The sequence below is a fragment of the Otolemur garnettii genome, unplaced genomic scaffold (assembly GCF_000181295.1).
Source record: "Otolemur garnettii isolate 467f Iridium unplaced genomic scaffold, OtoGar3 scaffold00002, whole genome shotgun sequence".
NCBI lineage: Eukaryota > Metazoa > Chordata > Mammalia > Primates > Galagidae > Otolemur > Otolemur garnettii.
In genome coordinates this window covers 32728488-32755521 of record NW_003852397.1, presented here as the reverse complement: position 1 = coordinate 32755521, position 27034 = coordinate 32728488, and the positions used below count along the sequence as shown (strand labels likewise).

The 27034-nt window shown below is 46.6% G+C and overlaps 1 protein-coding gene across 1 annotated transcript in view; it reads left to right on the top strand.

Annotated features, from left to right (window-relative positions):
* SH3BP5 (SH3 domain binding protein 5) overlaps positions 1-27034 on the top strand; it is a 79123-nt gene that overhangs the window by 41867 nt on the left and 10222 nt on the right. The window contains exon 4 of the mRNA XM_003781714.3: positions 20727-20891. Within this exon, the coding sequence (XP_003781762.1) occupies positions 20727-20891 (165 nt within the window). The remainder of the gene's footprint in view (positions 1-20726; positions 20892-27034) is intronic.

The following is a 27034-nucleotide window of genomic DNA, read 5'->3' as shown; positions in this document are numbered from 1 at the left end:
GAGACTCTGGTCATGAGAGCTCGATCTACTTGGTGCTGTGATTCTGTGATCATCCTAGACCAATTTGCTGCTCTATCCTGGTATGTGTGTTCCATCTTCAAAGTCACCTCTTAGTCTAAGATGGCTGCAGAAGCTCCAGCCATCACATACGCATTTTGGGACAGAAGGAGGAAGAGAGGAAGGGACATGTGTCCCTCCTATTTTTAAAGAGTCTACTGGGAAGTCCCAGATAACACACTGCTCCATTCACTGCTAGAACCCAGTCACATAGTCATTAGGAATTTGCAAGAGAGGCTTGGCTTGGAGTCCTTTAGCTAGTTAGGAAGGGTTATTTCTGAGCATGGGGAGAATGGATATGTTTGTACTGTGGTTTATCTACTAAAAAGGCTCTGGTTAGAAAGAGAGGTGGACATGTGTGATCTACAGAGCAGGGAAATACAGTAACTGCTTGTATCTCTCTGCTATATCACTTCCCTCCCTTTATGGTGTATGAAAAATTTGCTTTCCCTTTCTCCATTGAGTTAGAGATCTACAAGAAAATGTTAGCTTCCCATAAAAGTATATGTGTTTGTATGTGTTTTGTAAAGTGACAGAATTCATTCATACTTTCCTTTAGCAAATACTAATTTAAATGACTCATTTGTATTTTTGGTACAAGCTTCCATGTCTTTCCTGGGCTATTGAAATAGCCTTTCAATTGGTCTGCCTGCCATCTCAGGCCTCCATTCCTCTTCACTGTCTCCCAGCTAAATTATCTCATCAGAGTCAGTTCTGCTGGGAGTCCTGTGGAAAAACTTCAGCACAAGTAATGGCTAATTTTATATGTCAACTTGGCTGGGCCATGATGCCCAGATGCATGGTCGAATATTCTGAGTGTTTCTTTGAGAGAGTTTTTGGGTAAGATGAACATTTAAATCAGTGGACTTTGAGTAAAGCAGAGCGCCCTCCTCAGTGTGGGTGAGCTCCACCCTGTTAGCTGAAGGCCTGGATGAAGCAAGAAAGCGACTTTCCCTGAGCAAGAGAGAGTTCTGTAGCAGATGGCCTTGGGACTTGCACTGCAACACTGGCCATTTCCTGGGTCCCCAGCCTACCTGAAGATTTTGAACTTGCCAGTCTCTATAATCACACGAGCCAATATAATCACACAAGCCAATCCCTTCCTAAACCTTATTGATATATAGCCTATTGGTTCTGTTTCCTTGGAGAACTCTGGCTGATAGAGAACATTTCTTCTGTCTCCAGTGTCAAGTCTGAACTCAAGTACAGCACACAAAGCTGTTCATAGTCTGGCCCAGCCCCTCTCTCCTCTCTGCACCTGCTTCAGCGTCCACCCTTCCTTGGCCCTGCCTACATTGTGGTGTTTTACTCATGATTTCTGAATACATCATGGAATGTTTTGCATCATTACATATTCTGTTCTCTTTGCCTATGACTTGTTCCTTCTTGGAGTGACTAACTCTGTAATATTCAAAATGGTAGTCATTAGCCACATATGACTACTTAAATGTAAATTGATTAAAAATTAAACTAGGCCGGTTGTGGTGGCTCATGCCTTTAATCTTAAGACTTAGGGAGGCTGAGGGGGTGGATTGCTTGAGCTCAGGAGTTTAAGAACAGCCTGAGCAAGAGCAAGGCCCCACCTCTACTAAAATATAAAAAAACTGGTTGGGCATTGTGGTGGCCCTTGTAGTCCCAGCTATTCAGGAGGCAAGAGGATCACTTAAGCACAAAAGTTTGTGATTGCTGTGAGTTATAACACCGGGGCCCTCTACCCAGGGTGACAGGGTAAGACTGTCTCCCCCCCCCAAAAAAAAGAATAAAAATTAAAGTCATTTCTTCCCTCTTGCTAGCCACATTTCAAGTGCATCATGTGGCTGATGGCTACTGCTTTGGGACGGTGCAGATAAGGAATGTTTCTGATAAGGAACGTTTCCATCATTGCAGAAAAGTTCTACTGGACAGAGCTGCTTAGCTTTTACCCTTTCCTGGATTAAAATGAAGATGTAAATCAGGCTCGGCACCTATGGCTCAGGTGGCTGAGGCGCCAGCCACATACACCTAAGGTGGCGGGTTTGAATCCAGCCCAGGCCCGCCAAACAACAATGACGGATGCAACCAAAAAATAGCTGGGCATTGTGGTGGGCACCTGTGGTCTCAGCTGCTTGGGAGGCGGAGGCAGGAGACTCGCTTGAGCCCAGGAGTTGGAGGTTGCTGTGAGCTGTGATGCCACAGCACTCCATCCAGGGGGACAGCTTGAGGCTCTGTCTCAAAAAATAAATAAATAAATAAATAAATAAAAGGACGTAAATCAGTGTAACTTCTATGAATGCCTCCTGCATTCTGTCTCCTGTGGTCCCTGTCCTCTAGCTTCCTGTCAGTCAGCTCTGCTTCTTGGAATTTGATCAGTGTCATCAGTTATGGATGTTGCTCTCTGAGAACAAACATACGGCATGGGTGTGTAAATTGTAAACGTAACTTCAAGGTAGTCATTGGCTCCCTTTAAATGTCACATGTGTTCTGTAGGTTAGTACCGACAAGGTAATGCTATATATTACGACGGCTGACACAGCTATAATGCTTACTGTCTGCCTATTGTAGGCAGTTTATTTGTTTTAACTCCTCCAAGCAACCCCGAGAGCTAGGTTAGGTTCTGTTATTATCTATATTTTGCAGATGAGGAAACTGAGGCACAAAGAAGGAAAGTGCTCTGTGGAACAGAGCTAATGGGTAGCCTGGCCAGGATTTAACCTATGCATCTTGAGTCTGGATCTGTGTCCCCAACCTTAGTCCTGGGTTAAGAAATCCCACCCTGTGTCTCGGCATCTGGAGCTCAGTGAGTAGGGCGCCGACCACATATACTGAGGCTGGCGTGTTTGAGCCTGGGCCAGGCCTGCTAAACAACAATGACCGCTGCAACCAAAAAATAGCCAGGCATTGTGGCAGGCGCCTGTAGTCCCAGCTACTCAGGTGGCTGAGGCAAGAGAATTGCTTTAGCCCAAGAGTTTGAGGTTGTTGTGAGCTGTGACATCATGGCACTCTACCGAGGCTGACATAGTGAGACTGTCTCAAAAAGAAAAAATAAATAAATCCCACCCTGAAATGTGAATTTAAGAGCAGAAATCGCATTTTAACCTTTCTGCATGTTAGTAATGCACGGTGTTTGGTAAAGATAAAGTGAATGCTTGCTGTATTCACTGAATTCGCTTGGAATGAAGAGAGCTAGAAAGATTTAGGACATCATTATCTCAGCCCTGAGACATTTAGATTCTTCCACCTGGGTATCTTACCCTTTCTCTTTTTAGTTCCATTAGCTGTGATTTATTCCAAACCCTTGAGAGCTAGGAGCTCCTCAGACCTGCTTTGCTTGGTGATACCAGGTGGAGAGAAGGGGATTTGCTGGGAGCCTTGGCTCACAGGGAGAGCCCCTGCCATTCTAGCTTGTGCCAACCTTTCCTTGCCAGGCAGGGGGCTAAGCTGCTACCCCTGGCCCTGTCGCAAGGCCATTCCCCTCTTTTCCACAGATCCCTAAGTGGCCAGGAGTGGTGTGGGCTCCAGTGGCCACAGGGGAGCCTGGATGTCTGTGTTCTTTCTGGCAGCCTGCTCTGGCCAGGGCTCACTTGCTGTAGCCATGCTGCTCATTTTCACACTTGGATTAGAACAGATCGCTCAGCTGATTCATGTGCTGTGCTAACCGGAGAAATATGTTGTGCTAGCTCTTGTTTATAGTAATCCCTCATTTTTATCTATGTCTCCCTGACTTGAATTCTTTTGGAGATCTTCTTACAGGTAATTGTTAACATTAAGCCGAAGTATGCTGATCCAGAAGCAAAGTAAGGTTGGAGGTGGGGATTTGATGTTTCAGTGAATCAGTTGCTGTGTTGGCTGTGCTTATGTGTACTAGGCATGGTGCCAAATGACCCAGGGAAGTCTGACTTGGTGGAGGTGGGCAGAGGGGAGCCAGTGTTCCTGGCAGCAGAAGAGCTTGGAATAGCACCTGTTTCTAAGTGCCGATTCTCTGCTGTCCTGGTCATAGGGACTCACGGTGTCTTCATGGAGTTTCGCAATCTTGTTAAGAAGACCAGCTAAATAGTAAAATAATTTAAAAGATGTATTGCCAATAGGTTCGTAGTGTTGAACAGATTTCAAATTGATTTTTTACATATACTATTGTATGTTATGGCAGACTGATGAAAGAAGACAGAAACTTTGGACCTGTGAATTCAGAGAGGGTAAAATTTTCCCCAGGCATAAATTTCCTGGAGACCTATTGGGATCTGGGTTACATATTATTTAGCTTGCAAGAGATGAGGTAGAGTAGAGGGGCGCTTGTTTAGATCTCGAGAGAATGGCATTCACACCATCTATTTAGGGTATACAATTTGGTGATTATTCATGTGAGTTTTCACGTCACCATAAATGGCCATTTCCAAGGATAAATGCACTCAGAGAGTCATTTATCTAATTGTGCGAGCCACAGGAAAGGAGGAAAAACACAAATGCATTAAAATAATTGACCCCAAGGGAGTTGTTTACAGATTGTCATTTTTATCATAGCTGGGTACCTTAATTAGACAAATATTTCTTAAACCTTTGCAATGTGCTAACTACTGTGTTAGATTTTGAAAATTAAAAAATTCATGGGTGGCGCCTGTAGCCCTACTCAGTGAATAGGGCACTGGCTCCATATACTGAGGATGGTGGATTAGAACCTGGCCCCAGCTAAACTGCAACAAGAACACAAAAATTCAGTAACAGAGTTTTGGCTCTTGTAAGCCTTCCCAGGTCCCTCGGGGTGATGCTGCTGTAATGAGAGCAAAGAAATCCTGTGTACAGTGCCTAAGGGAGAGGGCTGTGGGTTACTGGACCTTCTGCTGTGGCACCCTAACACCCTGAGGGTCCTGAGCCTGGGGGACTGGCCAGGTGTCTCATTATCTGACACATGTTGGTGGCAGTGGGTTTGGATTGGCCCACTGTTCTCTTTTCTCCCTTCATGTGCCCTTTATGGGTCTCTCCCAGGCTTACAAGCTACCATAGAAAGCTTTGAGCTTCCAAGTTGCAGAGGGCGTTTGCGTTAGCTGTGGTCAGTTTGTCTAGAAGGGGTGTGTCTTCTGCCTCTGTTAAGGGCAGGCCCCTGGGAGTGAGACCAAGTGGTTATTCGAGGTACTGGCTGGCAGTTGACTGGTCCTGGCTGATACAGAGAAGCTCTCTAATTAAGAGGTTCCTTTTGTAGATCTGGCAGGGAAGGGGCACTGACACCTACTCCCTTTCATCATTTCTTTGGAGTATTTCTTGTCGGAGGCATGGGGAATGTTAACGACTTTGAGCCCATTTATTTCAAGTGTGTTGGAAGGCAGACTCTGAGTGGAGGCAAGCAGAGCATAGGATCAGCTCATGAGACTTTGGCACATGGCTTGTCCAGCTGAGTGGGCAGGTGGTGAGGACGGATGGACTCTCTGGCCTATTTCCAACTGCCCCTTTTCTCTGAATCCAGAGAGTGAATCTCCCTGTGCTGAGCTTAATTATGTCTCTTAATGATTGATTAGCTTCAAAACCTAAGATAGTGTAACAGTCTGAATACACTTTGAAGGAGTTTAGGGTTTTTCTTCTGGGAATGGTGGGTGGCTTATGAACCACAGATAGTTGGTTGTCTCATGTCAGGATGCTGGTGCCCCCGTAGATGGCACACAGGAGCTGGAGATTAGTCCTTCTAGGGATATGGGGTAAAGATGGAGAATAACAAAGGTACCTGGAGAATAGCTTTGGAGGGGTATGTGCTCATCTCTGTGCTAGGAGTCGTGGATGGTAAGTATGAACTGCAGGTCCCATTCTCAACAAAGCTTCTGTCTGCAGACTGTCGTGTGGTCATTTGCTGTGGAGCTGTGCAGGTTATCTTTGAATGAGTTCTCCATTAAGTGCTGGGAAATTTAAGCTCAGTGGGAGTTCAAAAAAAAAAAAAAAGGACACTTGTAAGCTTAGGAGAGCAGGACTGTTCACTTTTGAGGAAGAGGCTGAGAGATGACAAGAATCTTTTTATAACCTGTTAAGTCAAAAGGAAGATGGTATCATTCAGCAAATGAATCCAGGATGCTGTTGTACAACAAGAATTCGGAGGATGGGCTTGGCTCCCATACTCAGTAGTTAGAGCACGGGGCACTTGCACGGGGGATGGTGGGTTCATACCCAGCCAGGGCCTGCTAAAAACAGCAACAAAATAGCCAGGTGTTGTGGCGGGTGCCTGGAGTCCTAGCTACTTGGGAGGCGGAGGCAAGAGAATCGCTAAAGCCCAAGAGTTTGAAGTTGCTATGAGGAGATGCCATGGTACTCTGCCGAGGGCAACGTAGTGAGACTGTCTCAAAAAACAAAAAAAAAAAACAGAGGATGGATGGAACACCCTTGGGGTGGTTTTAAAGGGTGTGTGTTCCTTGCAGAGGGAATGGCATGTCTGAGAGCCAGGAGTGAATGGTTGGGTCTCACTGCGTGGGTGGGGGTGAGAACCTGTGCTGTGGCCCGATTTTGCAGGGGAAGAGGTTAGGGAAGGGAGGGACACCATCAGAGATGCACTTTAGAAATATTATCAGGTATCTTAAATGCAATTGTGCGTGATTAAATTTATACCATGTGCCATGTGAGATTGGCAGCTAGGAGACCAGTTAGAAAGCTTTAAAAATGACCCAGGTAAGAACCTGTGCCAGATACATCTGCAGAGGTTTCTTTAGAGCCCATTCGTTCCTTGCTACAGAGCTGGGGGAGGGGAGGGGAGGGGAGTTGGACAGGGCTGTTCTTAGCCACAGGCCTTGGCAAAGTGGGTGTGCAGATGGCGGTGTGCACGGAATTTATTGAACTGAGGGTGGCCCAGTTCTGTGCTTTCTCATCAGAATCTGGAGAGTCACTTGGAAGGCTCACTGTTGGAGAAGGGCATAATACCAGGCCTGTGTTTGTGCTTCTCCTTTCCGGGTCGTTGGAGTCAGAGGCCCTGGGTTTGAGTCCCAGTCTTCGTTCTTTCTGGTGGTGGTGTGATCTTGGGCCAGTGTCTTCACCTGTTTCCTTGGGTGTAAAATGGGTCCAACAATACTTACCAACAGGGCTGTAGGCTAGACTCTGTGGGTTCACACCTGGCACAGAGGAGAGATTTAATAAACAGCCCTGTCCTGGCTCCTTATTTATTTATTTATTGTCCACCTTGTCACTGCCTTGAGTGTCCCAGTCCTTTTATCCTGGTCCATCAGGGCAGTGAAGGTAGACGGAAGGACAGGGTTTATTCAGGTGCTTGCAGTTAGCTTTTGATCCTTGTGGAAAGTGCTTTCTCTAGATAATGTACTTTGTCAGTATTAGTGGGTGAATTTTTTGTTCTTGTCCTATCTCTGCCAGGGACAGAGGCTAGAAGGCTTTAAATCGGAGCAGAAGAAACTGAGATTAGAGATGAGGACTTTGGGCAGCTGAAGTGGTTTGGCCACTAATAAGATTTTGGGGGCTAAAGTTAGGCCATATATATATATATGTGTATATATATATACATGTCTATATATACATATATATATATATTTTTTTTAGAGACAGAGTCTCACTTTGTTGCCCTCGGTAGAGTGCTCTGGCATCACAGCTCACAGCAACCTCCAGCTTTTGGGCTTGGGTGATTCTCTTGCTTCAGCAAGAGTAGCTGGGACTCCAGGTGCCCACCACAATGCCTGGCTATTTTTTTTGTTGCAGTTTGGCCGGGCCAGGTTCGAACCCGCCACCCTCAGTATATGGGGCTGGTGTCCTATTCACTGAGCTACAGGGGTTGCCCAGGCCCCATATTTTTTGATGCATCTTAAAGATTGCATATGGGTAAGGTGGGCTTTGAGGGGCCAGGAGCGGCTCTTGTCTGGCAAATTCATCTCTGGTTGGGTCAACATTTTGATTCTTTACTTCTTCTCATTGCCAATCTTATTTGCTTTAGGTTTGTTTTACTTAAAAATTTATCTTTTCTTTTTTTTTTTTCTGAGACAGAGTCTCATCTCTGTTGTCCAGGCTAAAGTGCTGTGGTGTCATCATAGGTCACAGCAATCTCATATTCCTGAGTTCAAGTGATCCTTCTGCCTCAGCCTCCCAAGTAGCTGGAATTACAGGTAACCACCACAACGCCCGGCTAATTTTTCTATTTTTAGTGGAGATGGTGTCTTGCTTTTGCTCAGGCTGGTCTCAAACTCCTGAACTCCAGCAATCCTCCTGCCATGGCTTCCTAGAGTGCTAGGATTAACAGGTGTGAGCCACCTTGCCTAGCCTTTAACACTTTACCTTTATTGAGGATGACCTTTGAGAAATATTTTTGGTTTCTCTATGCTTTTTTTTTGTTCGTTTGTTTTTTTTTTAAATTAAAAAAATAAAAATTAGAGATCCAGGGTCTATGTTGCCCAGGTTGGTGTTGAATTCCTGACCTCCCACAATACTCCTACCTCTGCCTTCCAAAGTGCTGGGAAACCACCACCCAAGGCCTGGTTTTCCTATTCTTTTAGTGAATAGACATTTTTTTGAGTTTTGTGATGATGTGGCAGGTAGACAGGAAAAATGGAAACTGATGAACAAATACGCGTCCAGAAAGATTTCATTACAACTTTTTATTATGGAATTTCTCAAGCATACACAAAAGTAGAAAGAAACATCAGTGACCCCTGGGTGCCCATTATCAGCATCAACAATTGATAACCTCTTGCCAATCACGTTCCGTTTACCCTCCCTCTGGTTGTTTTCTTGATTATTTTAGAGCCAGAACTATTCACAGATATCTTATCACATCACCCCTAAATATTTACATATTTTCTCTAACAGATAAGAACCTTTAAAAGATCATTTTTACATCTAACAAAATTAAAAGTTCCTTTAATATCTAATATCCAGTCCTTTTTCAAATTTCACTCTAGCTGTTTTAAAAACATGTTTTCTTATGACTGACTGGTTTAAAGCATTTGAGTAGAAACAGCTGTTTTTTGGTTTGATAAATAGTGTAGTCTTTTTTTTTCCCTTGAAAGTATGTTTATTGCTTAATTCCGTGACATAGTTTTGAGTTTAAAGGAAAAACCATGTGTTAGATAAATAGCAAAGCAATAGCTGATTAAGAAATGTAGCAAGAAGCAATTTTGCAAACTTTTTATTATGGAACATTTGCAAACATGTACAACAATAAAGATAGCAAAAGCAAAATATCTCAGTGGTTAAACAGCCTGCTGGTTCACTGCTTACATGGTTTAAGCCAGGTCTTGCCTTACAGACCATTCCTTGTGAGTCCCTGAAGTGATTATGTATTTTCAGAACTGTAATGAAGGTTTCCTGGGAGTTAAGAAAGGCCTTGGAGTTCTAATCTGAGTTTAGTGACTTGTTCAAGGTTATAGACGAAAGACAATGGTTATTGTTGGTGCCAGGAATATACCCTGTTCCTCTCAGTTCTCTCAACGCAGACTGTGCCTCATAGTGGCCTAATTGTCCTGGTCAATCAATGCCAGTTTTGTGCAAGGCATCGGAATGCTTCTTTTGTTGACATTCTGGTATGTTAAGAGATGGGGTCCCTGGCACTGGGGGAACTATCAGGGGCCTGTTTGTCCATGTAGTATTGGTGGGACTGTGTCTCTGAAGGGCAGTCCCTGGAAGTGTTGGTGGCTCTGCTCACAGTCACCACAAGGAGAGGGCAGTACCTACATGAGCAGAGCCAGGGAGAGGGAGCAACTGGCCACCTGGCTCTTCGGTGGAAAAGAGAGGAAGGAGAGAGAGAAGTCAGGGGATCAGATCTGTGCCAAGGGCATCTGATGCCATCAGGTCCTCTACTTCCTAGCTGTGGCTGTGGAGAGGAGATGCTCTTTCCTGCCTGGCATCCTGGTTCTTTATACACCTATCTCTGTGCCTATGCTCCATCCTTCTGATCAGGAACCAGCAGCTACTCCTGAGCTGCAAAGGTCTGTCATCAGGCACGACTATAGAGCATGTGCCTTTCCTACGTGTGGGATTCTAGCTCTCCCTTGCCCTATGTTATAAAGCAGCATTCTTTTAATTAATTTTTTTAAATTTCAGATTGATTTGAGGATACAAACGACCCAGTCACAATATTTGCATTTGTTAGGTAGAGACAAAGCAGCCCTCTTACTGCCCTTGGAGTGTTGGGTGCAGGCTAGGACACTTGTCATGGCTGGGTCTACATCGTGCCATCCCAGAGGAAGGCTGAGATGGCTGCCCTGCTTGGTGTGTGTGTGTCTAGGAGATGCTGATGCTTTACGGACCCTGGGAATGACGTCATGGGGGTGAAGGCAGAGGTGAAAGACAAATGTGGATGGACATACAGGAAGGAAGGCATAGCCCTGCTGAACTTGGAAACTCACCAGAATGGAGGCAATCTCCAAGTGTGCACACATTCAAAGACTTTAGAGATGGGGCACGTGGCAGGTATGTTGTGGGGCTGAGGGATTGAGGGGATGTGATGGTGGGGCCGTGAAGGCAGACTAGATTGTGGTTGATGGAATTCTCAGGCATGTCTCTTTGAGCAGGCCACTTTGCTTGTTAGGCTCATTGAATTTTCACCTTTAAAATGAGACAATTGGTCTACATTACCTCCATCTACTTGCATAACAAGACCCCTGTGATATGGTTGTGTGGGCCAGGAATCTAGCATGATGGTGGTGCCCTGAGGTGCTGTCCAACCCTGGTTCAGGTACCTACCATTGGTAGCTCTGTAGCTGGTAGAATGCTGGCCTGGCCCAGCCCAGGCAGCGAGAGCGTGAGAGCGGGAGGAAGCTGGAGGAGGAACGTGGGTTCACCCTTCTGGCTAGGGTGGGCGGGAAAAGGCTCAGCATCTGCTGTGTCCCTGTAGCAACAGGAAGGATTTGATTTGGGATGTGCTGTTCCTGAAGGCTCTGCTGGGTTGCTGGCAGGCTCTGTAAGCTGCCAGTAACTAGGAAGAAGATAGAAGTGGGGGAGGGGACACAGACCTGAGCAGCCCTGACACGCTGATTTGGGGTAAGCAGTGCGCTGTGCCCTGGGGAAGCACAAAGCCTGGGTCCTGTCCTGCCAGCAGCTTCCAGAGGAATCAGGGAGATCCAGTAGGGCCACACAGGGTGCCCATCTCAGGCAGAGGGCTGAGTGCCGCCCGAGTAGAAGCAGCCCTCTGGGTGGTTTGGATGTGTGTGCTGTGTCTGGAGGTGAATTGCAGGTGAGAGTGTAGCACAGAGGTAACAAAGGTGAGCTCAGTTCTTGCTGAACTTCCACCAATGTCCCTAACTGAGACTAAGGAGTCTGACTCCGCCTTGGCTAGTCTGAGGCCCTGGATGACCAGGCACAGTGGGGATTGTCCTGCAGGGCACTGGGTCAGACATTTCAAATACAGTATAGAGAAAGTAGAGAGGATAGTACAGCGTGCTCCAAAGGTCACTGCTCGAGTCACCACATATAGGGAAAATGGAGGATGGTAACTAAATGTTCCTTTGTTTACAAAATATTCATTACAAATTTTTACAAAATATTTTTTACATGTTGGCCGTCTCTTTGTAAAATTTTATAATGAGTATATGTTTAAAAATCCTTTTATTACTCTTTGTAAATTTTATACTAGAGAGAAGAGAGTGGGGGGAAGAAATGAGGAAGAGAAAGAGGCAGGGAGCAGGAGGGGAAGGGAGAAAAGGAGCAAGAAGGGCCAGAGAAAGAAAGGCAGAAAGCTGTGATGAATCGCATGTAAATAAAGGCACAGTTAGCTGCAATTTCCCTTTTTCCCTAAGTGTGCCTACTTCAGAGGTGCTTTGGGGACACCCCGGGGAACAGAGCCCTGTGTATTCATCAGTCACTTTCCATAGTGACCAGCCCCCAAGCAGTCATATCTCACCCCCTCCCTGCTCACTCTTCTCACACCTAACTGTATCTTGAAGCAAGTAGAAGCTTTTCGATTTTTATTTTTATATTGCTTATCTTTAACCTCAGGACAGAGTGAAACCATTTGACCTTGATGTTTCTAATTCTCCAGTGCTCTTTTGACACATTAAATGGCCCTGAAGGTCCTCCACAGGTAAGGCTGCAGGCCGTATCTCTCTCTCTTAAATTTCTCTAAATACATACCAAGGACCTCTAATTTACAGTAACCATGTTGGGAGAAATAATCGACACAAGATTAAACTGGTAATGGCTCAGACTGTACATGGTAACCTTTTGAGATCAGTGAAAAAGGATGTCTGGTACATCTGACAAATTCTTAGATCTTTCAAAGAACTGATTCAGCTGGGTGTGGTGACTCAAGCCTGTAATCCTAGCACTCTGGGAGGCCAAGGTGGGTGGATTGCCTGAGCTCAGGAGTTCAAGACCAGCTTGAGCCAGAGCGAGACCTCCTTGTCTCTTTAAAAAAAAAAAAAAAAAAAGCCTGGCGCTGTGGCCGGCGCCTATAGTCCCACCTACTTGGGAGGCTGAGGCAAGTTGTGACGGCACTCTACCATGGGTGACAAAGTGAAACTCTGTCTCAAAGGAAAAAAACTGATTCAAACTCAAAAATTGAGTTTGATAGAAATAATCAAAAATTTTGTGGCATAAGCCATAATCAGTAAAGGTTGATACTGATGAAACCATTCAGTGGATCAGATCTGTTGATTTGAAATGGAAGTGAACTGACCTCACGAAAGTAGTGACCAAGTAAAAACAAAAAAAAATAGGAACATGATATGAAAACCAAGGAACTAATAAATGGGCTAAATTCTCTGTAGAAAATGCTTTTGGATGAAAATTTGTTCTGGATTAAAATATCCAAATAAATAATTTGGATTAAAATGTATTCAAAACATTCTCAGGGATAAAATGGTATCCTCAAAATGGCTGGTACCTGGCTTGGCACCTGTAGCTCAGTGGTTAGGGCGCTGGCTACATGCACTGGGGCTGGTGGGTTCAAACCTGGCCAGGGCCTGCTAAACAACGACAGTAACAACAAAAACAAATAGCTGGGCGTTGTGGCAGGTGCCTGTAGTCCCAGCTACTGGGGAGGCTAAGGCAAGAGAATTGCTTAAGCCCAAGAGTTTGAGGTTGCTGTGAGCTGTGATGCTGTGACCCTCTACTGAGGATGACATAATGAGACTCTGTCTAAAAAAAAAAGAAAAAGTCTGGTACCTATCTCTGGCTAGTCTTCAATTAATTTCATTCAGGTGTGTGAGAGGGCAGTGTAAGGACCAGGCACTTTCAGAGGGGAGAGGCTTGGGCAGCCTGTCCAGTGCCAGTGCCTAGGGTTCCACAGAGGATAACAGAAGTTTTCATGAAACTGAGAATGGACATCTGTGTGGTCTACTCAAGTGTGGTCATCTGGCTTCCCTCCCTCACTGAGGGAGGCTTTCAGAGGCTTTCCATCTTTCTCAGTTGATTTGGAAAGGAATCTGGGACTGTTCTTCATGAACTTCAACCTGGGTGATTGGCTCTTGCCAGCAGTACCTATAACACTTGCTGTAAGGAGGCAAGGACAAAACTGTATCAAGTTAAAAAGTATGGTGGCTTTTGGCCTAACGGCTGGCCCTGTCTGGTGAGGACCTTGGATGGTCCCTGTGTGGCTGAGTTAGTTCCTGAGGCTCCCCTCCCTTCAGGGCTCTCCTGCTGTGTGCAGCCTGCAGGCTGGTTGCTGATCTCACACTGGAGCAGCCTTCGCTCCTCCAAGATAGTGCTTTTCTGGTCCTCCTTAGGAAAAAATGGGCACTGTCCCTTCCAGTCCATGTCCTGGTGTCCATCCTTCCACTTGGCTCCCCTGTGAGTGGGATCCAGAGTGTTCCTCTGAGAAGGTGAGGAAGGGTGAGGATGTGCAGGACAGGTTGGGAGAGATTGGGCTCAGAAAAGCACAGAGGTGTTGGGAACCAGCTCTGCTCTATGGTGGCATATGGCTCCTGGCTTCTCACTCATGCCCTCTGCAAATCTCCCTATCCATCCGGATCTGTGTGGCAGTGGCCAGCGTGGCGTTGGCTGGTGGCCTTGGTTAGCTTGAAGAAGTAGGGCTAGACTTAGCTTGCCCAGGGCTTCTTTGTCAGGTGGCATGTGACAGAAGTTTGGAATGAAGGCTCTGGGCCAGGCTTGTGTCTTGACTCCATCGTTGTTAGCTCTGTGATCTTGGGCAAGCTAGTTAACCTTTCTGAGCCTCCATCTCCTTTATAAAGTAAGGGCGATTATTGGACTGACCTCCTAAAGTTATTTTGAGATTTAAAGGAGGTACTGAAAACATCTTAGATGTCATCTGACATAGAATAAATGCTAAAATGGTAACTGCTAAGATTATTTTCTTCTTTACAATCATCCGTATCCAGACTTACAGGTTTATTAGTACCAGGTACTAGGTTTATCCTGTGGGCGCCTTTCCTTATTTGGAGCCACCACCTGCTAGAGCGGGGCTTCGGCAGTCTCTTCCTCTGTGGTTTCTGGAGCTGACTGCCTGGCGTGCGAGAACTTCAGAAGGCTTCAGGACAGGAGCCACAGGCAGGAGGTGGCCGTCCCATGTGCAGTGTGGGTTCCCATCTTGGTTTTGGTGCCATAGCAGCTCTTTCTGCCATGTGTTGCTGACAGGCAGACTGCCCAGTTGTCTGATGATATTGTTAATGCCAGAGTTACGCTGGGGCGGGGGTGGGGGGGCAGGCACTGCATGGCAGAGCTGAAATAGCCCAGGCTGTGGCTTTCTGGCTCTGCAGGCCACTGAAAGGCTGTATGACATCACCTATTCTGGGTACTTCTTGGAAAATTGTGTGGTCATTAAACTCTTTTCTACCTTGAACCCTTGCAAATGTCCACATGCTCTTGTTCCCTCCTGAGAGCAGTTGTGGGCTATCGTGGGCACCCAGTCGGGGGGCGTGACTGTAGTCTGCCTTCCTCTTCTGCTGGCAGGCTGATCAATGGCAAACCTGTCTTCCTGCCCTGATTTGCTGATGGCATTTTGTGGCACCCCCACGCATCTGAGTGCTTCGTAGTCACAGCTGGCCCAGGCCCATGTCTAATAAAGGTCCCCTATCAAATTCATTCATAAGCAGCCTTTTAAAATTCTCTCCATGGAGCTGTTTCCTTAAAAGCCATTAGTATCCATGAGTCATGAAGATATTTAAATTTTTCCCTGTGTTGCATCTTACACCTCAAATCAAAGTCTGATGTTCTTCGCATTGGTCCTGTCATAAGTGGGGCCTCACTTCTGTTTGCTCATTGAGTTTCGCTGCTGTGAGTGAAGCTCCTCGTGACTCGTGCACACCTCGAAGCCTGTAAGGTGTGCATCCCTTATTCAAATAAATTATTAATACCAGGGCCTGGGTCCTCCATTAGGATTTCAAGGTAAAATGTTGTCAGTCAGGTCAAAGATTTTGAGGTGTCATCTCCCTTACGATGGTGAGAACCAGCTAGCCAGTGCTCTCTGGGATTGCTGCACTGGCACCTGACATTGGAGGTCATGTGTCCACAATGACCCTGGGAAGCGATCCTGGCACTACTTTCTCTTCAGACATGTGTGAACTCTTTGGTGCTTTCTGTATCTCCATGGCCTAGCCTGGTGCCTGACACCCTTTATCTCTGATGACTCTGACAAACTTTCTCTCCTCCCTACTTCCTATTGCATTTTATACCTCTGTCCCTCGCCCTTGTCTGCCTCATAAAGTTGCAAGGAATGTGTCTGTTCTCCTTTATTTACATGTGGGCTCCTCCCTGCCGGCGCTTAGCCTCCAGGGAATACTTAATAATTGTTGAAGGGACTTTGTCCATCGAGCGAGGGTAAGCTAGGATGCTCCTTTTCCTTGTGTGCTCCTGCCTGGTCCTTCCTTGTGTACGTAGCTTTGGAAGCTGTTTTATGAAATGTGATCTCTAGCATGTAGCCTGCACTCAGTACCCAGTTCCAGACTGCTTCCATGTTCGTAGGTATTTGTTAAGCAGCACCCCAGTTCTTGCTGCCACTGTTGTCTTTATCTACTCAGACTGCTGTGTCAAAATGCCACAGACTGGGTAGCTTTACTGTTGTTCTGGAGGCTGGGAATTCCGAAATCAAAGTTCTGCATGCTCAGTTCTTGGTGTGCTCTTGGCCAAAGAATGACCAGACTCACCAAAGTAAAGCAAGCATGAAACAAAGTTTATTGAGGAAAAGAAAGATAAGTTTACAGAATAAGAGCAAGATACAGGTTTACAGAACAAGAGATGCTCAGTGTAGGTACCAATGGGCCCCCATTGTCACGACAAGAAAAGGCCTTAGGTATGGCTGGGATTTTGTTTTATACTGCTTGGATTTGGCCCACCTTGTGGGTCAGAGGTCACCTTGGAAACAGTATTACTGCTCATGCAGACCTCCCATATACTCTCTGGAAGCCTGTGAGGGGTGGGAGGATGGGGGTGTGTGAATTGCAATGTAGATTTAAGCTAATGACATGATAATTAGCCTTAATATTGTTCTAGATCATCTTCCAGACTCTATGTACCTGTGCTGCTTGGCCCCTGGGCTAGAGAGTCCTGTGGGTCCTTTTGCATTTGGCATGCTGAGTTCTGATTGGTAGATTGGTAGGGCATTCCCTCCTCTCCAGGTGTGAGTAGTCACTTGGGACAGGATCAAGGTGAGTGACACTGCGATGGAGCCCCCACCTTTGTCCTTTTTCCCTAGGAGAGCCAGAATCCTTCCTAACTATCTACCTAACAAAGGTGCCAGCAGATTTGGTGTCTGGTGAGGGCTCTTCTTGGCTTTTGGACAGATGCCTTCTCATTGTACGCTCATGTGCTGTTTCCTTGGTGCATGTGAGTGGAGAGAGGGTAAGATCTTAGAAGGGCTCCAACCCCCTCACAGGGATCCTGGGACTGGGCTTTAATATGTAAATGGGGGGGGATACAATTAGTCCCATTCAGTCTGGTGACAGGAGCCCTCCTGCAAGTCTCACTCAGTGGCCCCTTTACCTCTTTTTAGGTTGAGCTTAGTAACCAGGGAGGAGGGTGTTTAGCTGGCACCTTGCCTCACTCACCTTGCGACCAAGACAGATGGAGAGAATAGATGGTGGGTGCAGAAGTGCACAGCACTTCCTCGAGTGAATGAATAAGTAGATGAGTGATGGAGATGACATCTGGTTTCTGTGGGTTAAGTGTGGAATGAACACTCACATTAGTTGGATGTGTGATATGACAAGGCAAGCATGTTTCTGATGCCACTGTACAGGAGAGAAAGAATCTTGTGGAAACTTCAGAAACTCACCAGGACTTCGACAGAGAGCATGTACTTCTCAAAGCCTGCTTCGGATGGTCTTTTTCTTTCCCCTCTTTGTAGATACTTGGTTCTCTCATTTTGAACTCATCACCTATGTGGTATAGGGTGTGAGGAGGTGCTGGGCCCATAGTACGGCAGCCACTTTTCAGAAGTTCCCCATGAGACCATCTTTTCTTGCCTTGAAGAAGGAATAGGTCTGTAATTCTAGCGGGGAAGAGAGTTTACAGATAAGTGTTGAGGCATTGAAATAGTAAGATTTCTTTCTTTTTCTTTTCTTTTCTTTCTTTCTTTTATTTATTTTTTTTTTTTTTGAGACAGCATCTGAGAGTGCTGTGGTGTCATATTCAAAATTACCTCAAATGCCTGGGCTCAACCCATTCTTTTGTCTCAGCCTCCTGAGTACCAGGAAGTACAGGCGTCCACCATAACAGCCAGCTCTTTTTAGAGAAAGGGTCTCACTCTAGCTTAGGCGGGTCTCCTTGAACTGGTGATTTCAGGGCAATCCACCTGCCTGGGCCTCCCGGAGTACTGGGATTATAGGCATGAGCTACCATGCTGGGCTGAAATACTAAGATTTCTTAAAAACAAATACAAATTGTATTCTAGATGTTAGGATCCTGTGGGACTAATTATCCTCCCCTGGAGTTGGTCTGAAGCCTGTAGGTATTAATAGACGAGGCTACATGTGGGTAGAGGGCGGGGCAATGTTTATAGTCACAGGTCCCCATGTGGCCACCCTGAACCTGTCTGGGCAGAGGGAGGCCCTAGAGTAGTGATTCTCAACCTTCCTAATGCCGTGACCCTTTAATACAGTTCCTCATGTTGTGGTGACCCCCAACCATAAAATTATTTTCGTTGCTACTTCGTAACTGTAATTTTGCTACTGTTATGAATCGTAATGTAAATATCTGATATGCAGGATGGTCTTAGGTGACCCCACAGGTTCAGAACTGCTGCCCTAGAGCCTTGTCTTCACGGCAAAGAACCACAGCTGTGCCTGCAGGCGCGAGGTGGGAGGGGAAAGTGGTTTTGCTGAGGGTATATTGTACTGTCACCTTCCTTCACCTTCTTTCTGTCACAGATAAATGACTGAAGCAAAAATCTCAAATTAAGGGAAGTTTATTAAGCTGAGATTTTGAGGATCCCCCTGGGAAAAACTCAAACCACAGGCAAGCTGTGCTGTTTTTCCAAAGGGGAAGTTGGAACCTTTAAGCATATTAAAGGCAAACAGAAGAAAAAAGTGGTCATTTTGTGAGGCCCAAGAAATCTACATTTTACACAAAATAAAACCGAAGAAAGCATCAGTTATGTCAGTGTCCCTGGATAGGTGGAAGAATGTCTTCCCCAGTTCTGTTACCTTTGGGATAAACTTGTAATTCATTGTTGGAGTGGAAGGGGACAGACTTTAGTTTCAGGTGTTAGAGGTAGGTACAATTTGCATGTCCTTGCTTATAGGAGGTTAATAAGGAATTTCCTTACTGAGTGATCTGTGGGGCCAATCTCCTTCACAAGGTGTCTGAGGATTTTACCTTCTCTTTTGAATAAGGGGTTGGCAGCTGGCCCTGCCACTTTGACTCAGTATGTCTTTAGAGTCTCATGCTTTTCTCTAGGCCGCCATCAGCCTGCATTTTCAAACGGTCCTGTCCTTCAGTCCTCAGTTCAGGGCCATCCTCCTTTAAGAAGCCTTCCTTAGTTCTCTCTCCTGGAAGTCATTTCCCCTCCAAATGTCCTTACTGTGTTTCTCTCCCTCCTGTGGCACTTCTGCATACAGCATTGTGTCACAGACTTCTGAATGTCCTCTCCATGGCATTTCAGCTCCCTGGGCAGATTGTCGTTGCCTGCAGGGTTGGGTCTGGTATGCAGTGCATTGCACTCGGTGGTGGGGGTGGCATCCTTGAGGTCACAAAGCCGTTCTTTGCCGTGGGGGCTGGTGTGCTCTGAGTTCCTGATTGTTCATTAACCTTCTTTTACAAAGTGTCCTCTGCCCTGTGGTTTCTGAAGACTTCCTCTGAGTCATGTGAGAATTGCTCTGGGGGAGGGTAGAATCCCTGTTGTTCCCCTCTCCTCTTGAGTCTCAAGGGCTGCCCCATGGGTGGCCCACCAGGGCTTATGTAACTAACCAAATGTGGGCAAGTGGTTTGCTGCCCTTGGTCAGCCAAGCCAGCTTTTGGCTGTTTGTGCTCTGGTGGGGGATTTTCCAGGTGAGTCCGTAGAGAGTGGTGACCATAGTGTTTGTCACCGATTTCTTTCTGTTTGTTTTTGGGGCCTCCGTCTGTTGCCTACGCTAGTGGCTTTCAGAGTGCAGTGCCCACCACAATGCCTGGTTAATTTTTCTATTTATTGTAGAGATGGGGTATCTCAGTGTTGGCTCTGGCTGGTCTCAAACTTCTGGCCTCAAGTGATCCTCCCGCATCCCAAAGTTCTAGGATTACAGGTGTGAGCCACTGTGCACAGCCTGATTGCTGGTTTCTGTCACACAAGCATATGTGTATGACACACTCTTGCGGTGGGGGTAGGGGGCGGTATCTTCTGTCCACAAGAAATGAATGTCAGTCACCTATAGAATTTTCAGTTTCCTTGTAGTCACGGTAAAAAGGTAAAAACACAAGTATACTTAGTTTTAGTATATTTTGTTATCTGGTATACCTAAAATATTATCATTTCATCATGTCATCCATATACAATTTTTGGTATTTTAACATTTTTCTTTTGTACTAAGTCTTTTTAATTGGGGTATTTGAACCTCTGTTTGGAGTAATCACATTTCAGATGGGATTGGGTGCGTTCAGGGTGGTATGGCCATTGACGGGATTAATTTCAAATGCTCAGTATCCACATGTGGCTGGTGGCAGCTCTAGAAATGTGATCAGCTGAAATTGTATTGATGCTCCTGGAAAGCAGGGACTGTGTTATAATTCGGGCCTCCTCTTCGTCTGCCTAGTGCCACACTTGGCCTGTCACTGGTGTCAGTGCCTGTGATTGAGCAGGAGACTGTCTGGCTGACCGACAGTGCTGGACTCACACTGCCTGGAGTCTGGTCACAGCTCTGCTTCTGACCAGCTTTGTGGTCTTGGGGAAAGCTGTGTGTTCCCAGCCTTGGTTCCCTTCTGTAGGATGATGCTGTTGGGTCCCCAGGACCCTTTCTCATTCTGACATGCCACGAATTGAGCTATAGATCTGGCCAAGGTAGGTATCAGGACCACTGTGTACACCTTGGCCTTGCTGGTCAGCCCAGACTTCTGAGAAAGGCCTGACTCACGAGGGACTGGTTTGACATCTGATTCTGATGCAGGGATGACATGTTTATCTAATCCACTGGGTCCTGGACTGTGAGAATTGTTCATTCCCTGATCTGGTGCCCATTCCTCCGTCAGTTGCCCCACTGACATTTACAAAGACGTACAGTGTACAGGTGCCAGGCCATTTCTGAGAGTGGAGACAAACATGGGTATGTCCCAGGCCTTGGAATGCTCATTCTTTGAAAGGCCTTCTGGGCCATGGAGAGCTCCTGCCATTTCCTGAGGTGTCACAAGGGGTCTTTCTCTTGCAGGCTCAACTAGAAGCTCAGAAAGCCACTCAGGACTTCCAGAGGGCCACAGAAGTGCTCCGTGCTGCCAAGGAGACCATTTCCCTGGCCGAGCAGCGGCTCCTGGAGGATGACAAGCGGCAGTTTGACTCCGCCTGGCAGGAGATGCTGAATCACGCCACTCAGCGGGTATGAGTCAGAGCACTGTGCGCCGGCTGAGGGGGGGTGTCTGTGTCTGTGGACATGTGTGGGTGGTGGATTCCCCCAAGCAGAGGTAGCAGACTTGACTTCCAGGCAGGTTGCCTCAAAATACTCTGAGAGTCACAGGTTGTCCTCTCCATGTGGTCTTTGGCTGGGCCTGGTACTGAGCCATGCTCAGGGATGCAGTCACCTAGTGACAGATGGAGATGCTTGGCACCAGCAGCTCCAACTAGAGCCTTGGACTGGGGAACTGGGGGTGGGAGCCTGCAGAGGGCTGCCTTGGTGACTCCCCTGACAAGCTTCCTGACAATAGAAAAATAAGAGTTAATGCTGATCTCCCTTTTCAATGTCGCCCGTCACAGTGGCACAAGTCCTGGGGGATTGCATAATTAAAGATGGCCTTGTGCTTCCTTAAATAGCCTGACACACAAATGACGTCTAGTCTAATCTGTGCGGACTTTATACCGCCTCTCCCTGAAGCCTGAAGCTCTTCTGGCCCGGCTGTGTGGCCTTGAGCCTCCTGCCCCCTAGTGGGCGTGATGTTCATGGAGCTAAACTTGGACTGGGAACAGCTTTTCTAGGTCATCGCATGAAAAATGGAAGGGGAGGTTGGAAAACTTGCACATTTAGAAGCCAAAGCCTGACAGATAGGAAAAAGACTCCCCCCCAAAGCCCCCAGAGTTCTAACAAACAGCTGAAGCCACTTTTCCTTTTTGCCCTCCTTCTACTCTAGCTGGAGAGCCTATCAGTTTATAGACACCATTTCAACAATCATTTAATCTGTTCTTTAAAAATGAACAGCACATGTTTCTGCTCTGGATATCCTGTAAGCCCCAGGGCCATAGTGGATGGTGGGTGACCTCCCCAGGAGCTCCACATCACACAACTCCGGGCACCATTCATGCAACAGTCTTGCAGGATAGCACTTTTCGGAGTTGTGCAGTGCATAGCCTGTGGGGCTGTACAAGATGCCACTGGACTTCTGAGGTCACAGAGGACTTTACGGGGGCCTTGGAGGGTCAGATGATATGTGCCCTGTGTGTGTGGCCACTGAGAGGAAGGGCCAAGTCATTTGGTTTTCTTAATCATGGGGACAACTTACGCAGATTAGCAAGTGTTCTGAGTCACAGGCCAGGATTTGCACAGTGGGGCTGGAGTTACTCTTCCCAGATCCTTCATAGTAGCACAGGTTGGAAAAGCTTCTCATTGAACTGATGAGTTCAAAACTGACACCTGCAAGAGACAAAGCTTATGGCAAAGGTTCCCGCCTCACATCTCCGCATCATTTGGGACACTCAGAGTCCAGGAGGCACTCTCTGAACGTGGATGATACAGAATGTAATTCTTAGTTTAGGACAGATGCTCATATATTTGGCTTTGAAACAGCCTCTGGTAATTGTGAGCCACTCTCTGGATTTAGCATTTCCCTCAGCGGGGCTCAAACTGACCACCTCTAGTGCCTCATAGGCTTGGCATGTTCGGCTTGCCAGAAGCTGCTTGGGGAAGATGGTGAAGGGTGTGATGCCCTCTGTCTTGTCTGACAACTGGATACTCTAGGAAGCTCGATTCTGTAGGAGAAGGGAGCTTCATCATCTTCTTCCAAAGAAAGTGTTCCTTAAGGGACTTTATTGAAATGGAAGTGGCTTGGGCCACATGATCCCACCTCTAGGCACACTGAAAGAACACTAGAATCCCCATGTTACTTGCCTGAGGTCATCTATGTGGCCCGTTCCCTTTCTGTGAGACTCCCCACTTTCTGTGAGACTCCCCGTGGGGACATTTGGCAGCCACCTTATAACCAAGGCTTAAGCCAGTAATACTAGGAGATGTCAGGAGCCCTGCCTGCTCTTTGGACCACACATAATAGCTCAGACAGGGACAAGTCCCCTGCTGGGTGCTGGGGTTGAGGAGGGCCCTGGAAAGCATGCACCAGCCTGAGGCAGAGCTGCCACGTATGCAGCTGAGTGGCCTCCCAAGGGTACAGGGCCTGCTCACTGGTGGGAAGGTGTTGGCTTTTTATCCTCGGGGAGGGGGGCCGTCTTCCTGGGAGGAAGGTGGCTCTTCTGATGGCTGCCAAAAGGGCTCAGATAGAGGAAGAGGGAAATGTGACTTGGAAGAAGACAAGGCACCAGCTGCTTGTGAACTGGTGGCAGGCGGCTGCTGGAGAGGACGGGGTGTGGGCCAGCTCCTCCTCTTGCTCCTGCAGTGGGTGTGAGCTGGGGTGGTAGGGAAGAGGCTGCTCAGGGAAGCTCCCCTGACCCTGGTGGGTTCATACCACCTCTTTTCCCCAGGGGGGTGAGCAGTGCCTTTTTGGGATGCACTGGCCCAGGGATGAAGTAAGAATCATTAAACTGTCTGCAGGAACTGATCAAGGTTCTGAGGAGACAGTGACACTGCCTTCCTTGGGCAGAGGAGGACCCTGATCTTAGTTCTGTGGTGTACGGAAGAGATGTCAGGGACATAACTGAGGGTGGCAAGGCTTCAGGATTAGAGAAGTGAGAAATCTGGAACTGAAGGCTGAGAGCCATGCCAGTGGATGTCTGTTGACCAGGTTGGGTCATTTGGATCATTCTGCTGGCATGGACCCAACGAAGGGACTGGGCTCAGCCAGGCTGGCGCACCTACCTAGTCACCACCCAGCAGTGCCCTGGCAGCAAAGGGCTAGAAGTTTGGTATTTTTTCTTTTCTTTTCTTTTTTTTTTTTTTTGAGACAGAGTCTTACTATGTTGCCCTTGGAAGAGTGCCATGGCATCATAGCTCACAGCAGCCTCCAACTCTTGGCTTAAGCAATTCTCTTGCCTCAGCCTCCCAAGTAACTGGGACTACAGGTGCCCGCCACAATGCCCAGCTATTTTTTGATTGCTCTTGTCATTGTTGTTTAGCTGGCCTGGGCTGGGTTTGAACCCACCACCCGTGGTGCATGTGGCCGGTGCCCTAACCACTGTGCTATGGGCGCTGAGCCAAGTTTGGTATTTTCTGTGGGCTACTGTTAGCATGGGAGAGGGCTGAGCCAATGTTCCCTGTGCCTTTAGGACCTAGCTGCTCTGGGACACTTTGGGTGTGTGGATGGGGGAGTTCTATTCTGCCACTCCTGTCCCTATGCTGCCATCCTCCCCCTACACTGCTCTCCCACTCCCCAGCCTTCCAGCTCATGCCTGATTTTAGGCTGCAGGTGGAAGAGCTCCTTGAGATTCTAGAAGGTGTCACCCTGGTGAAATGCTTGGTGGCCTTCTCCCTTGAGGCAGGAAGCTGAACATGTGTGTGTGTGTGGGGTCTCTTCCAAAAGCTGGAGGTTATGTATACATGTGGGAAGGGGTAGATTGGGACAAGATATGGTGACATGGCCCGATATGGCTTAAACAGGGCACCTCCTGGGTCTTTTACCAAGTGCCTGGAGCTGTTGCTGTGTTTCATTTTAGAAAGCTTTGTTTCTGTTTGCAGCCTAGGGGCTGAGATGGAAATGCAGGACCTGGGTGCAACTGGTGAGAACCCTGTTTCTTGCAGCGACTCTTTCTGTACAGGAACCTCAACTTACAGCTTTTACAAATCAGAGTCTATTTAAAATGCATTCAGACAACTTCTTAAGTGAACCTTGCACCGGCTCCTTTTGTACACAAATCACTCCCAATATGTTGTCTTTGTCTGACAGGCTTGGGGTTTTGAGGTTTTTTTTTGGTTTGTTTTTGTTTTTGTTTTTGAGACAGAGTCTCACTATGTTACTCTCCATAGAGTGTTATGGCGTCACAGCTCACAGCAACCTCCAACTCTTGGGCTTAAGCGATTCTTTTGCCTCAGTCTTCCAAGTAGTTGGGACTACAGGCACCTGCCACGACGCCCGGCTATTTTTTTGCTGTAATTGTCATTGTTGTGTGGCAGGCTTGGGCTGGGTTTGAACCCGCCACCTCTCATGTATGTGGCTGGCACGTTAGCTGCTGAGCTACAGGCACCGAGCCTTTTTTTTTTTTTGAGATATGGTCTCAAGCTGTCACCCTGGGTAGAGTGCCATGGTGACATCATAGCTCACAGCAACCTCCAACTCTTAGGATCAAATGATCCTCTTGTCTCGGTTTTTTGTATTTTTACCCATGAGCTCAAGCCATCCACCCACCTCTGCCTCTCAGAGTGCTATGATTATAGGTGTGAGCCACTGTGCTGGGCCAGGTTTTGAGTTTTTATAAAGTTAACACCAGTAGATCCTTAAGACAGTCAGTCCATACCAAAGGGGAAGGGTGCTGGTCAGGAATTCACTCCATGGAAGCAGTTCTCACACATCTGGTTAAGCCAGACAACCAAACACCGTGACAACAAATGAGGGGAGCAGTCAGTCTTGGACCACCCCCATTGGTATGCCATTGTTTTCAAGCTGAAGAGAAGACTTGAGTTGTTACTGCTGTTTCTTGAATTGTCAAGCATGAAGTATTTTTAGTGCATTTTGTTTCCTTGTCAAATATTTGTGTTATTTGGTAGCCCTTTGGTCTTGGTTGAGAAGTCATTTTAGCAAACATGTCAACTCATGCCTGCTTAGTTCAGTTCCCTCAATTTTTCTTCTTTGTTTTTATTCTGTTTGAAAAACTGTCCCAAGCATTGACACCTTTGTTAAGAGTTATGCACTTCACTTCTTAAATGTATATAATTGTTATAAATATAAAATGATTGTGTATTAAAGATTTTATTTAAGTCATTATATTAAGGAGGGAACTAATAAAGTATAATGTTACAACAATTCTTGGGAATTTTGGATTATCAAAAGAATTAACAAAAAATACTTACAGAGAATCAGAAATGCTAAAATGAATTTACAAACAAATGCAAGCTGGTCATTATAGGGCAGTCAGTAATACATTATATGTCTCCCAGGACATGATTCATTTTCATTTCTCCAGATAAGAATCATTTATATTACTCAGTTTTCTACAATGTAAATTGTAAAATAGTTCCAAGACAAAGTCAGAGAAAACCTGAAAGGTTGCCTTAGACAGGACACCTTGTAATTTATATATATATATTTTTTGAGGCAGAGTCTTACTTTAATGTCACCCTGGGTAGAGTGCTATGGTATAGCTCACAGCAACCTCAAATTCTTGGGTTCAAGTGATCCTCTTGCCTCAGCTTCCCAAGTAACTTGGACTACGCATGTGCCACAATGCCCGACTAGTTTTAGAGATAGGCTCTGGCTCTTGCTCAGGCTGGTCTTGAATTCCTAAGTTCAAGCAATCCACCTACCTTGGCCTCCCAGAGTGCTAGGATTACAGGCGTAAGCCACTGTGCTGGGCCTGATACCTCATGATTTTGACACATTATGCTCATGTAAAAGTCTTTTTTTTTTTTTTTTTTTTGAGACAGAGTCTCACTCTGTTGCCCTTGTGACCTCATAGTTCATAGAAACCTCAAACTCTTAGTCTCAAGCAATTCTCTTGCCTCATCCTCCTGAGTAGCTGGGACTGTAGGCTCCGACCACAATGACAGGTTACTTTTTTAGAGATGGGGTCTTGCTGTCGCTCAGGCTGGTTAGGCAATCCATCTGCCTCAGCTTCCTAGATTGCTAGGATTACAGGCCTGAGCCACTGTGCCCTGCCCCTTGTCAAAGTCTTTCATCATTTTTGTGACACTTGAAAAATCCTTATTATAAGTAATAACTGAGTAAACTATCCTACAGCTGACTATGGCTATTGTCCAGAGGAAAGGGTAGATGTTGGCAACCTCTTTCTGTGGACTTTACCTTTTAACCTTGACTTAAAGGTACAGTTGTACCTTTCTAGTTAAAATTGTCCTTCTGAAAAAAAAAAATTGTCCTTCTGGAGTCCTAGAGGATGGATCAGTGACTGTGGGCCCTCTGGTGCTCCTCAGGTAAACTAGAGAATGATCCTTCATCCTGACCTCACCCCTGCCTTTCTAGTTCATTTCATGATGCTGTGTGAGTTGTAGGTGGAAGATGGGGAAGGAAATTGCAGACTGCCCATGTGGCCTGCACTGCTGTTGACTGCCTTCCTCCTTCCTCAGGGCAGGCCTTGCTCTGACCCTTTTCTTTGGGAAAGCAAAGAAGGTGCAAACATTGCCCTGTCTGACAACATACCTTGTACCTTGAACTGCTTTGTTTTTGGCCACTGAGGGCCCTTGATTATTGATTTTTT